This window comes from Nilaparvata lugens, chromosome 6, assembly GCF_014356525.2.
Source record: "Nilaparvata lugens isolate BPH chromosome 6, ASM1435652v1, whole genome shotgun sequence".
Lineage (NCBI taxonomy): Eukaryota > Metazoa > Arthropoda > Insecta > Hemiptera > Delphacidae > Nilaparvata > Nilaparvata lugens.
This window is the reverse complement of record NC_052509.1, coordinates 9984503-10000095: the sequence shown is the minus strand read 5'-3', so window position 1 is coordinate 10000095 and position 15593 is coordinate 9984503. Positions and strand designations below refer to the sequence as shown.

The 15593-nt window shown below is 30.4% G+C and overlaps 1 protein-coding gene across 1 annotated transcript in view; it reads right to left on the bottom strand.

Annotated features, from left to right (window-relative positions):
- LOC111049840 (ankyrin repeat domain-containing protein SOWAHC) overlaps positions 1-15593 on the bottom strand; it is a 422867-nt gene that overhangs the window by 15567 nt on the left and 391707 nt on the right. The window contains 2 exon segments of the mRNA XM_039430071.1: positions 8397-8489; positions 12254-12326. Of these exon segments, the coding sequence (XP_039286005.1) occupies positions 8397-8489; positions 12254-12326 (166 nt within the window).

Here is a 15593-nt window from a genome sequence, read left to right as displayed (position 1 = left end):
TTTAAAGAGAAAATTTAAGGTAACTAGTTGAATTGTAAATGAATAGAACAACTTAAATAATTTTATAATTCTTAATAAGCTCACTTAAAGCGATTGCTTAAAGAACAAACAGGACCCTTGAATTACATTGGACAAATAAATAGATCATTCAACAATACAATATATAAGAAAAAATATTACAACAATTGATGTTTTTTTCTTCTATGGCTACTCTTGAATATAATAATAGAAATAGAAGTACCCTTTTCAAAATTATTTATTCCCAACATGTTCCGGCTATATGAAGCCATTATGAATACTACTTGATAATCGATATTTCATTGAATAATCATTTCTCAATAGATTTTTATTTTTATTTATACAAAAATTATATTCGTTGTTGGTTATCCATCTTGTTTTCACTACTGTATTATTATTACTATTAAAGTGAAAAAACACTCACATTCTTTGATGTGGCTATCACATGACTGAATATCACTTTGATGTGCCACATCAAAGAATGTGAGTGTTTTTTTCACTTTAAAGTTTTACAAAATTTAACAGTAATAACAATTATATTTGAGGTATACTTATAATCTATTGAGAAATTCAAATAGAGGAAAAATTGACTGCTAAAATCTCAAACCGAATTAACATTTTATATGAAAATTATATGTAACAAAAAATGAATCTTCAAAACCAATAATTCAAATAATTATTCTAAATGAAATAAAATCAAGCAGCCACTCACCCAAAATGTATTGAAATACATTACAGTACAGACCAATTGAAAGCATGTCCTCTCTAAACCAAAGTGCGTCTAGTTGCATGGAGGTGAATCATTCAAATGCAAAATCAAATCAACTAAAATATACAAGTGCAACTGATTAACATGCAGTGAAATAAATTTCAAACAAAGCAGTTACTAATATGGATGGTGAATAAAATAGTATTCGAGGTGAGTATTGAACAAAGTGGCAACTAATTTGTAACTTTCATTTTATAGTGAAATAGATAAATTGAATAAACAGACTAAGAAATTGTCAAAAACCACAGATTTATTGAATCAAATATTGATCAGAGATTGACAATGGTGTGATAAATCTGTGGTTTTTGACAATTTCTTCGCCTGTTCATTTATTATGAATAATTACCACAATATCAACTTCTCAACTACACAAAAATTGGAAATAGATAAATATCAATTTCAAGTTACTAATATGAATGATGAGAATAATAGTAATAATGATGGATATTAAACAAAGGTAACCATTTAATTGTAAGTAGTATTTCTTAGTGAAATTTATCAATATCGAGAAATTTATAATCAGAATAAAAGGAGTGTAGTTGGAATATACAAGACTGTGCTCTATATCCCATATTTAAGATGTTGTTAAATAACTTCTATACTGATATTGACTTTGAACTGTCTGAGTTGGCTGAATGATTAGCATTGATGTAACCAATGAGAACTCTTGAAATTTTGAAGTGAATTCCACGATAGAAACAATCTTGCGTTCTTAGTGCCGGTTGCACAAAAGCCAGTTAAATATTAACCGTGATTAATTCCACGAGAACTAATCAGAGAAGCCGTCTTTTCAAAAACGCCTTCTCTGATTGGTACTCCTGGAATTAATCACGGTTAAAATTTGACCGGCTTTTGTGCAACCGGGCATTAGAGTTATTATTATGAGCGTATGGCTTTGAATGGTGGGGAGACCCAAGGGTAGTTCCACCTCGCCGTATATAGTTCAAAGTTCCCTAATGGGAAACCGGACACTAAGGTTATAGTGAGCACAATACTTTAAATTTACACTTTTCACTTCGGAATAAAGTTCATTATTAGTTATATTAGAGTATATATCAATAATTTAAAAATTAAGAGTTAGGCATCATCATAAATCGAAATACTTTTTCTTTATTATTATTATTAATTTATTTGAATTTGAATTTTTTGAATTTCCAGAGTTAGGTACTTATGTCTATTTGTTTCAAGACAGTACTTAATGAAAATGTTGTACTGCAAACACAATATAAGATTGTAAAGACCAAATTAAATTGAAACATTTACGGTAATCAAAGATTAAACAATATCTAGAAAGCTCTTGTTAGAATAAAAAATTGAAATTATAATGAAGCAAAATGAAATGATTGTGAATTCAAATCTCAAATAAAATTATCAACAACAATAATTAGATTACAAATTTGAGAAACAAAAGATTATTAAAAACTTATTAGTGTTGAAAACACTTGTGCATAGATCTACAGTCATGTTGTAGGCTAATACTGCACTCTAGTCTACTGATTTGAAACCAAAAATAAAAGTTTTTTGTTACAAAAAATTTGAAAACCATAAATTATCTCAAAGCAAATCACCTCAATACTTGACGCCCAGTGAAAAACCCTAGGCTACCTATAAAATAAATTGAAATTAATAAAGATCGTTAAAAATAGAAATAGTTCATTTTTAAAAGTTAACATAAAGGTACCAATGTACTAACTTATCTTTGTTATTGATTAATACCAAGCTACTCAGTTGGTCGACTCTCATAAAGCTTTATTGATAGGTCAATCTAAATAAATACCTACTCCTTGATCAATAGGTTCAATACTATCTAAAATTGTGAAGGGATTTTTTCAAAATTAATTGACAGAGCAGTAATTTATCAAACAAAATTAATTTTTTTTGGTCCTGCAAAATTATTTCTTTAATATGTGAATATTTCCTATTTTACTGATAATAATGTGAAATCTTTCTATGTTTGGTTTTGAAACATCTAAATTTAAAAATCTACTTTGTGAAAAAAATTAAAGACTGAGAATTTTGTGAATTGAACAACTACAAGACTTAACCTATATAGGACTATGTGTAACCTTATCTAAATTTGGGAGAGGAATAGTACACTGTTTTTTCTCTCCCTATCATTTTGATGACTTACTTATTGTATGAACCAATAAAGAATCTTCAATAAAATATTCCAATATTACTAAAGACAATCTTGCTCCTTGAATGGTTTATATCGTGCAATACATGTTGAGTTATTAGATAAGATTCTATTAAATTATATCATATTAAATATCTTGATTCACTTTAAAAATAAAATACCTATGGTAATAACAATAAGAATATTAAGAATTTAATAGATCTTCATAATATTTTATTCATTAGCTCTTATTTTAATTTCAACTTTAAAATCCTCACGGGTCTACAGTGAGGAATACCTCACTTTTAGTTTACTTAAGTGAGGAATAAGTGAGTAAACTTAAGTTCTTTTTATGAGTAAACTTGGTGGGGAATAAGTGAGGGATTTAGTGAGTAAACATAAGTTTACTTTAGTGAGGAATACCTCACGGTTCAGATACAGTTCTTAAGTTATATATTATTGAAAACAAAATTTGATTCAATGTATTTCATATTTATAATTATTATTATTATTATTATTATTATTATTATTATTATTATTATTATATTATTATTATTATTATTATTATTATTATTATTATTATTATATTATTATTATTATTATTATTATACGAAAATCCTAATTAAATGCTGTAACTGCAATTTCTCATTAATTTCCATCTGTATTTCATAACTTCTTGCTCTTATAGCATGAATACAGTATGCTTCATGACTAAATTAGACTAAATATTTTATTAATTATTTATTTTTCTACATTGTTGAAAAAAGATCTGGCAATGTTGCGGAGGTAGAAAAGGATAGCACTATCTGCTTTGTCGAATGATAGACAAAAATAGCAACACCAATGTTAATCAAGCACTGCCATTATAACGTGGACCTTACTAAAGTTATGAAACAAACCAAGCAAATTAATTCCAGTTTGTACCACATTAACGAAGTACATTATAATCATTTTCGATGAGTTAACACAATTTTTCGCCCCTAAACCCCAATTTTCACCCCCTATGCTTCAATTTCGACCCTAATTATTCGAAAATCTCTATCACCCATCATGTTCATCTCATTGAACATTATTACTCCGATCGAACACGGAAAGCAGGGTCACTGAACATTGTTAATTCATCCGTTCAAACAAATTTACATCGTTAACAAAATTTGTGTGACAAGTACAACATTGATAAAACACAGAAAATCTATAAAACACGTTAAATCAACTGTCAAACACATTTAGTCAACTGTTAAAAACGTAAAATTAACTGTGAACACGTTAACTCAATTATAATCTATGATATACATTATTAAATCAACTGTGAAACATGTTATATCAAACTTTGTAGAACGTTAAATCAACTGCAAGCCACGTTAAATCAACTGTAAAACACGTTAAATAAACGGGAACCTGTAGAACCCATTGTTTTGTTTGTTATTTTGTCGGCCAGAACAGATTAAAACATCATCCAACATGTCGACGTTTACAATTTTAGTTGATTGTATGCAAAACAGAAATTATTCATTGTCAATCACTAAACCTAGACAATCAATCACTCTAGTGGTCAATTAATAATTTAACAAGTTCTGTTGTACATGTCATCAATACTGTGACAAGCTGCGAAAATTCAGTGAAAATGTTGTTACTAAATAATTAATTGTTCACGTTGTTTTGAAAATTATTGGCGGATTATACATTGGAAATTTGGAATCTGATATGCGATATGTTAATGGTTGAATGGTGACATTTTAATTATCATAATAATGTTTGGCATTTACTTTGATTGGATAAAAATATTCATCATAAACCCGGATTTGAGCTGAGAGCTCAACTCTATAGGCCTACTAAAGTGTGAATTTTCTTTAGGTATACTAAAATCTCATTGAATTTATAGGTAGGCTATATTATTAGAAACAAATTATAAAAACACTTCACTTACATGGGCTACTTTTTAACAAATTAATAAAAACAATATACAAATCTTGAGGTACCCTAACTAGGGTCGAAACTAGTTGTTGAACTATTTTAAAGTTTTTAAAAAATGAAGGGTACCTCAAGATTTGTATATTGTTTTTATTAATTGGAAACAAATTATTTATAAATGTTAATTATCATAGTACAGTAAATGAATGTCACCAGAATAATACTTGAAACAGATAATATCTGTTCAATATTGTATTAAATAGGAAATATTGAGCTTAAAATTGAGTTAAATATTTAATATTAAGCTTCTGATCAGTAGATATTCCATAGATTTCAATAATATGCTATTTGTTTGGAATCTAGTGAGAACCAGGAAAAACTTCGATTAAGCTGTGTTTACACCAAAGTTATTAACAAAATGTTAATAACTTGATCCTTATACATTCTATTAGATTGAACGGAGCTTGACAAACACATATGTTCATCATGTGTATGATAAGTTATGTTCAATCTAATAGAATCTATAAGGATTAAGCTATTAACATTTTGTTAATAACTTTGGCGTAAACACAGCTTACTTCAGAAAAAACAGAAACATTTACTTCCACACTCATGAGTATCAACTCTGCAATTGAATCGAGGGATTCAATAGGACTATTAAAATTCAAATCAAAATGAAATCTAGAAGTGATCAAACAACTAAAATTTAAAATTATTAATAAAACAACAAAAATGCAAATATGTATGTACAGTGTTTATTCCACCATCAAATACATAACAAATGATGATACAAAACACATTAACTCTACATGCAACTGATTTGAAAGAAAAATACAACAGAAATATAAGAGCATGCCATCACCAAATAACTAAGAAACGGACACAGAAGTAAGTATTTACAATGTAATACAGTAGGTGTTTGATTATAGTTTAACGACACTATTCTACAATGCATAGGACACTACAGTTATATTCTACAGTGCAAAAATATTAGTTAATCCAGCGAATACAGTATCTTACATAACTAGCAAACCAACTATATACAGTACAGTGCTTATAGAAGTAAATAATTTAGTAAATATTCTACAACAAACTTCTATTTTTGCATGCAAACTGTGCAATAGTTGAAGATAAAAATACAAAATTAGTCATCTTTGTACAAGAAAACTATACAGTACATATAACATAAGGGAAAACATGTCAAAATGAAGTGTTGTTCATTAAAAGTTAATCAGGGAAATATAGCTACATTTGTAAATGTTCAATTGTAACAAATGGGATTGGTGGAAAATATTGTAATTGAAAACTGTTAAAAAATTCATTCAAGTAGTAAGCCTGGTTAATGATTTTAAATTAATTCCATGAATTCTTATTATAAACATTGAACGATTTATACCCCTCAAATTAAGTTTGACAAATGAAAAAACTTCATGTGATAGAATTCATAAATAAAGACTTTATGCAATATAAGAGATATGTGTATCATTTACTTCAAGGATAAAATTATAATTCATTAAAAGAAATACTTTTTATTCATTTACATGCAAAAATTTATAATAATATTATCAATCTACATACGGCAGAAAACCATTTAAAAATCACATTATTAGATGGTAAAAAATACTATTTCTCTAAAAAACATCACTTTGAATGTATCTAATAATATATTTTCTATAATAGCTTCTAGTTACATGGAAATTATCATCTGTAACTGAGATATATCTCATAAACTGAGTAATACTTATAGTGTGACAGAACAAGTATAAAGTTCCTAAAGAGTTAAAAGTACGAATAGAAATTATAGTGAATGTTTCATAAAGTGCTCCTTCTAATGGCTCCACTTTTGATTACCTATTATATCAAATTCTTGAACTTTCACTATTAGTCTAATTATCTAGAATTCCCATCCATTGACACTAAGATTTTATTTTATTCAACTATCTCCTTGTTCTATTTACTTCTCTTAATTCTTCATAGACCCTAATAAAAAATATGATTTCTACAATAATCTTGATTATGAAATATAAAGTATGATTTGAAATATTAAATATGATTATTGAAACTTGAAATATGATTTCTACAATACATCTTCATCAACCCCTAGGTTTCAGGATTGAATTACAAGAAATGAAGTTTTACTTTCAAAAAGTTGCCAACTATTATCGAGGGTTCTTTCAGAAAGTACAGATCTATCATTTGGACTCAAACATACATCCCCTTCAACTTCAACAACCCCTGGATTAGAATTACAAGAAATGAACTTTTATTTTCAAAAAATTGCCGCCAATCATCGGTGATTCTTTCAGAAAGTACAGATAGATCATTTGGAATCAAATATTTACAACTTGAAACTATATAACTTTTTCACAACACACTGCTAACCACCCTAAGTTTCTGCATTTAGGCTGTTCGGGACACCTTTTTATTTTTATTTAAATTGGATAATCTTTTTCAATGTAATAATTGTTAAGATCATTATAAGAGTGAGAAAAAGTGGCAACTTAAATTTTCAATGGTCTAATAAGCGAGTTATGGGTTGTTGAAGTGCTAAACTCCGTTTTCTTTCCAGATCATAAACGGTTTCGAATTTTCCATTGGAGTTTTTTTAAATACATTCAGTATATCATTGGCTTTGTTCTAATATGCGTTTTTCGCGATTAATGTCAAAATAAACAAGTTATCGAATTTACAATAAATGTTACATTTTTATTTATGAACGATATGGGGAATAAAATGTTTTAGTTTCGAAAGATACATTTTTTGAATTTTTAAGAGAAGTTCTAATAACATAGTCGAAACCGTTTATGATCTGGAAAGAAAACGGAGTTTAGCACTTCAACAACCCATAACTCGCTTATTAGACCACTTAAAAATTTCAGTTGCCACTTTTTCTCACTCTTATATTGAAAAAAGGTATCCAATTTAAATAATAAAAAAGTGTAGCGAACAGCCTTGAATTGAATAAATATAACTTTATCTTACTAAAAATGTCCTATTACTTAAAAACCAATTACTTTTAGTAAATTATCATGTTTTCCTTTTGGATCAAGAGTTTAGAACTTGTCAGACATGAAAGTACATAACTTTATCACAATACACTAATAACAACCCTAGGTTTCTGAATTAATAGAACTTTCTCTGACTAAAAATTTCAAATTACTTTACACTTATTACTTTAAACACCAATTACTTTTAGTAAATTATCAAGGTTTCCTTTTGAATGAACAGTATAGAACGTTTCAGATTTGAAAGTATATAACTTTTTCACAATACACTACTAACAACCCTAGGTTTCTGCATTGAATTGGAGAAAATTGAACTTTCTCTGACTAAAAATGTCCTATTACTTTTAGTAAATTATCAGGTTTTCCTTTTGAATCAAGATTATATAACTTTTTAGACTTGAAAGTACATAACTTTATCACAATACACTACTAACAACCCTAGGTTTCTGCATTGAATTGAACGAATTGAACTTTTTGTGCGTGATAGCCAGAAGCTGACTACCCATGCTTTTCGGCAGAGTGGACGATTTCGGCCGAAATGAAACTCGTTGCTTCTTATTGGCTGAGTTATACTCACTGCGAAACGTGTCGGCTGATACGGCAGTGTCCTTATTGGTCTGATACTGGCGCGGTTTTCTGCCGCTGTGGTCTCTCAAATTCGGATCAGCTCCTGAAAATTAGAAATTTATTTGAGTTTAATTGATTATTTCTCAATTCACTTTTGATCAACACCTGATAGAAAAAATAGAGAGAATTTATTCCAGATTATTTTATCATTTCCACTATTAATCAACACCATAGAGAAAAAAAAGAGAAAATTTATTCCAGATTAAGTGATTATTTTATCATTTCCACTATTAATCAACACCATAGAGAAAAAACAGTGAAAATTTATTCCAGACTAGCCGTCAGGCTCGCTTCGCTCGCCATATCCGTCTAGCCAGGGGGCTCCGCCCCCTGGACCCCCGATTGGATCGTCCAAGAATGAGATCAGCAGGCTCGCTTCGCTAGCCTGCATTTTCCATTTGAGCATTTTTATCAATGTTAGGACAATCCAGTCGGGGGTCCAGATTGAACGTCTGGCTAAACGGATATGGCGAGCGAAGCGAGCCTGACGGCTAGAAATATAATATTCCCAGGATTGAAGTAGCAGTGCCCAATCAATTTTTCCGCGATAAATGCATTTAAATCTTCAACTTGGTGCCAACCTAACAAAGTCAACTCAACTTAATGCCAACCTGACAAAATTATTAATTTAGTTGTCAGTTAACAACTGTTTCGAAGAGGTACTCTATCTAGATTATAGTTCTATAGTAACATATGATATGGAAATTTCAATTATAATTAAGAGATTGGGAGAAGAAGAATATACATGCTAAAAGACGAACTTTAAACCATTGAAAACAACCCTTAGAGTTAAAATATTGCCAAAAGATTTCTTAGTGCGCCTCTAAAGGGCCAACTGAAGATACCTACCAAATTTTAACGTTTTTGGTCCGGTAGATTTTTAGTTATGCGAGTGAGTGAGTGAGTGAGTGAGTGAGTGCCATTTCGCTTTTATATATATATATATATATATAGATTGATAATTTTGTCGAATCTACTATTGATCAGCATTTCCAACCACACAGTACTGTTACATATTGATTAATAATTCACCGAGGATGGCTGTTTAAAATTCTTCAAGATTTCAGTTTGTTAATTTCTCAATTGGGCCCTTGCGGAACACGGGTTACCTGCAAGTTTTGTAATAAATACTAATTTGGTAGAGTTTGAGGTAGGATATTCAGAGTATTCTTTTCAAAGAATGAACATTGAAATAATAAGAAAACTAAGATATTGTCAAATTTCACTAAAATTTAAATTTGAATTTTGAGAGAAACAAAGATATTGTCAAATTTCACTAAAATTTAAATTTGAATTTTAGTGAAATTTGACAATATCTTTGTTTTCTTATTTTGGAGAGATTTCACAACATCACCATCAATTCTACGAACATTGAAATGTTCAAAGTTCTGCTTTTATCTAGATACAGAACAACCTATTATTACTAAGTCGACGGTTTGACATTTCTCTTAATGTTTATATGTTTGAATGTTTAAATGTTTAAATGTTTAAATGTTTAAATGTTTAAATGTTTGAATGTTTGAATGTTTGAATGTTTGAACGTTTGAATGTCTAAATGTTTAAATGTTTAAATGTTAAAATGTTTAAATGTCTAAATGTTTAAATGTTTAAATGTTTAAATGTTTAAATGTTTAAATGTTTAAATGTTTAATGTTTAAATGTTTAAATGTTTAAATGTTTAAATGTTTAAATGTTTAAATGTTTATATGTTGCGCATTTACGGCGAAACGCGGTAATAGATTTCCATGAAATTTGACAGGTATGTTCCTTTTTCAATTGCGCGTCGACATATATACAAGGTTTTTGGAAATTTTGCATTTCAAGGATAATATAAAAGGAAAAAGGAGCCTCCTTCATACGCCAATATTAGAGTAAAAATCAGACTATAGAATTATTCATCATAAATCAGCTGACAAGTGATTACAGAGATGTGTGGAGAAGCCAGTCTATCGCTGTATTTCCATAAGGTCTATAGTTTCAATCAGGTGCTTGTGGATGAGAATACTGCGTGAGGTCTACTGTTCATAGAACTACTAGTCTTATGGTAATAATTCTAAATTTCATTTTTCTTTTGAAAATAAATATCTTTCTGTCTGTCTGAATGTCTATTTATCTTAATGTACATTCAGGTCACTGTATTAATATGTATTGATACAGTATTCATCTCAACGCCTATTGTTCACTATAAATATCTTTCTCTCACTCTTCTGGTAGAGAGTTACTGAGAAGGATATTCTGAATATTATTTCCAAAGAATGGACATTATATGTTCAAAGCTCCCAAATTCGTGTGGATACAAAACAATACTATCTTATAGTAGTTCTAAATTTATTATATTTTTTCATATAATGTACAGTTCAATAATAATTATTTCCGTTAATATTATGTAAATTCATCTGGAACTTTGCTAAATTGTATACATAGATACAAAACAACACTATATTATACTAATTCTAAATTGCATTTTTTCTTCATCATGTACAGTTCAATAATGATTATTATTTCAGTTTATATTATGTGAATTCGTCTAGAACTTGGCTATTATATGTATGAGTATATCCAGTATCCAGTATATTTTGTAATCTGTATAAATAAAGCACTCAATCAATCCCCAAGCGAGGACACTATAGTAGTATAATGCCCTGTATCCTATATATGTGTGAATCAATCAAAGACTCAAAGTAAACACTTCAAACCAGTCATGTAAATTTATCAAAAGATACACAATCTCCAAGCTCAAATATTTACAAAACCTTTTCAAACATATTATCTATTTTCCCACAAACATCATACACACCTGCATCACGGTACCTTGAGGACATGTCAACACAAATATTTTACTTCAGATAATATTTTATATTTTTCCAGGAATTTTGATGAGACAGATGGACAGTTGAATATTTGGATGCAAGGAATCTATAATATGAAAATCATGTTTTTGGACTCAGGGGACCTTAAAACCTACAGAAAACTTGAAATTGGGGTACATTATTTTTTTGGAAAGCAATAGGTACTTTTCATACCTATGGTAATAGGGCAAGGAAAGTAATAGAGGCAAGAATTGGCTTATACACGTACGGGATAGGAAATTCACGAATGACGCATCACCATGTCTGAACTACTCAACTGATTAACTTGACATTTTGCATATAGATTCTTAATTTACCGAGGATGGTATTGGATGTCTATTTTCAATTCTCCAAGATTTCGTTAAGTCGAGTTTTCAGTTTGTAAAGTTTTAATTGGACCCTTGCAGAGCACGGGTCACCAGGTTGTCTAGAATAAATTTAGTTACGGTTGTACAAAAGCCTGTTAAATTCTAATCGTGAATTTTTTCGAAAAAGCCTTCTCCGATTGATTTTTGTGGAACTAATCACGATTAAAATTCAACCGGCTTTTGTGCAACCGGGCCTTATTTATTCTAATAATAAATGCCATCTAGATCCCTTGTTTGGAAGCATCAACTGATATCAAAGTGTCATTTACATTTGGAATCGTTCTTCTATTCTTACTTGTTACTCCAACTAAATTTGTGAAATAACTCTTAAAAATGTAGGCTACTTGTTAACTAAAATCATAAAAATGTACTTGTGAATATACTTATAGCCTATATAGGAGAAATATTATAGAATTTACAACATTTCCCAATTTCTATCCAAATTTGGGCTTTGAGCCTGTTGTTCCTTTTCCAATCATTCATAGTTCTGAATGCTATTGTATCTGTCAATGTATTAATAAATGAATAAATAAATAAATAAATGAATAAATAAATAAATAAATAAATGAATAAACATTGTTTTCACTCACCATACACTTGTACAAGAAGATTATAAATTTCTTCATGACCAAATTGCATAGCCAGATGTAGCGGTGTATATCCCTGCAACAAATAAAATAGAAAATTCTTAGATGAACTTGTCAAAATAAAAAATTGATAAATTACATGATTTTTTTTTATACAAATAACAATAATGGATACAACTTTATGTTGATGATACACAAAAACACAAGAGACAACAAATTTTGAATTATTTTATTTATTAAATGAATTAATTTGATTATAAATTATACTTTGCTTCTGTGTTTTCTTCGTCACTATTTGCACAAGTTCAACACATCTAGTATACATATGTATAATGGGGTCCACGTTATAATGGCAGTGGAGAAAGATAGGAGAAAAACGTTGCCGATCCTCTGTCTTGTCAATGCCTTCTATAGACGGTAGCTGATAGAGGTTTATTGATGTAATATTAACTGTTCATTCTCATTTTAAATGATAAATTATATTTTTAATAATTTCATCATGAATTTTCATGAAATATTTTGTTAATTAATAATCAATTCTACATGGTTAAAAGACGATCTGGCAAAAGAGCAAAGCGAGAAAGAGATAGCGCTATCCGCTGTGTTGAATGATAGACAAGGATAGCAATACCATTGCTAATCAAACACTGCCACTATAGATTATTGGATACTGTGCAACCTTGAAGGTGCGTACAGATGTACGCGACGCGAACATGAGCAATTCAATTTTGATCAGCTGATTATATCTGTATTTTTACAGAAACGGTAAGATACAGATATAAAAAGCTTGGCAACAGCTGATTAAAAGTGAATTGCTCATGTTCGCGGCGCGTAAATCTGTACGCACCTTAATATATCTATCTTTTCCACGATTCAAACATCATTGTCTTAGCTAGAATATAATGTGTCTATTGTGTTTAGCCTCCAATATATCTATTTATTACACACTTTCCACATGTTAAATCCGGTCAGTATACATATAGATACTGTGTCTAGGTCACCAGGAGTACCACCATATTGTTTCTTCACGAAGAATAGAATGCAGAAGTTAGATAAGAGATAACCTCAAATTCCTGGCTGACTTTACAATAAAGATAGACAAGTAAGAAAGTAAGACGCACCTTTATATATTATCTTTATCTACCCATCTAGAAAATAGAGTTGTATAGTCAGATTCGGTTTCTTCTTCTTCTTCTTCTTCTTCTTCTTCTTCTTCTTCTCTTCTTCTCCTTCTTCTTCTACTCCTCCTCCTCCTCATCCACCTCATCCTCCTCCTCCTCCTCCACCTCCTCCTCCTCCTCCTCCACCTCCTCCTTCGCCCGTCATCACTCTCTTTCTTTTCTTTCTCTCCTACTTATTATCTCGTTCTCAAAGTGTAGGTTAGATTCAGAGACTAGTAGTGATGATTTTGTTGGTCTCCCAAGCGATAAATTATTGACAATTAAATATTATTCTGATATAATAAATTCTGGTAAAGTAAAGTAAATTCGTATGGCTTTTGTTGGTGGGGAGTCCCTTGCGGACAGGTCACACCGCCTGAATATATATTTTAAGCTGTCAATGAGCCTTACGACTGTCATACTTCAGCCGGGACCGACAGTTTAACGTGCCCATCCGATACCACGGGTGATATGCTTGATTGATAGTTGGATACCAATATTATAATTCTATAATACCTCAAGATTTCACATAGAACTTGGGTATAGAAAACGTTCTCTCAACTCTTACCATTTAGGCTAGGCGCATACCATTTAGTCAAGACAAGACAAAACATAGTCGGACATGTTTAGTCACAATACTTCACATAGTTGCTTCTGACGCAACACATACTGATTAGTCATTGCAAATAGACAGGTCTTCATAACCAACTATGTGAAGTATTGTGACTAAACGTGTCTGATCATGTCTTGTCTTGTCTTGACTAACTGGTGTGCGCCTAGCCTAAGGCTCGGCTTTCAGGAAAACTATTATTTACATATAGATTCAATGGTCCAACAAATTTAATAAGTGTCCGAGAAACTGGGCGTATCAAAAACCAGAAATAGTGACTATAAAGTGAAGTAGTATCAAACTTGAAGCAGCAGATTGTTTATTATGAATGGAGCAACATGATTGGTAGTTGGCTAAAAGGTGAAAGCAGGCTGTGATTGGCCGAGGCAAGAGTGGGCGGAGCGTTCTTACTTAAGCTGAGAGTTGGATTAGCTAACAGCAATGAGTTGAATAGTTGGTAGAAGATTAGTGCATTCAACAATTTGTTCGCTCAAAAAATCGTTGTCTAGTCCAAAGACAAATTTCAAACAGTTTGAACATACATAAAAAGATCAAAAACGTCAAACAAAGGAACAAATAATTTTAATCTTATAGGGAATTTCTTCCTCTTCCCAAAGATATCCTTCGAATTAGCATTTGACTGATAGTTTTCTTGTTGTTGATGTTTATCAAAAACATGAATCTCGAAAACTAAGGTCGAAAACCTTCGAAAATTTTACTATTGTGAGGTCCACGTTATAATGGCAGTGAAGAAAGATGGGAGAACAACGTTGCCGATCCTCTGTCTTGTCAATGCCTTCTACAGACGGTAGCTGATACAGGTTTAATTCAAGTATATTAACTGTTCATTCTAGTTTACAAGCAAGAAATTATATTTTTCAATAATTTCATAATGAATTTTCATAATTAAGATGAAATATTCCGTTAATTAATTATTAATTCTACATTGTTAAAAGCCGATCTGGCAACAGAGCAAAGCGAGGAAGAGATAGCGCTATCCGCTTTGTTGAATGATAGACAGAGATAGAATGATTAAAGAACACTACCATTATAACGTGGACCTCACTATAGACATTTTTGTTGCAAATTTATTAATTATAATCTATGGTCTTCGACTGTTACACTTTTCGTATGACACTCTGCATATTTTACATAATTTATATTATGTAATAAAATGCATTAGATAGATCGGTAGAGGATGAATAATTTTCAATTTTCCGGGTCGAAATAGAAAAAGAGGGTGAATGGTTTGACAAAGTGCATTCACCGCACTGCAATAATGCATTCAGTCGGCGTTTGACTTTGAATTGCATTTGCATCAGTGGGATTGCCAAAATAATAATGACAATAGCCGCGAAATGGGGTTGACTGATGATATGAGGAAGTCAACCCTCTCTATTCACACTTCTGGCTTATTGAAAGGGTAGCTTGGTTGGGGTATATCTGTATATATCTGTTTTCAGATGGGTTTTATATTGAGTGTATATCTGTTTATACGGCACCACCTTCTATTATTGAAGGGGTGAATAATAATAATGTACAGATGGTGCACTAAAAGTTATTTAGATTTGTT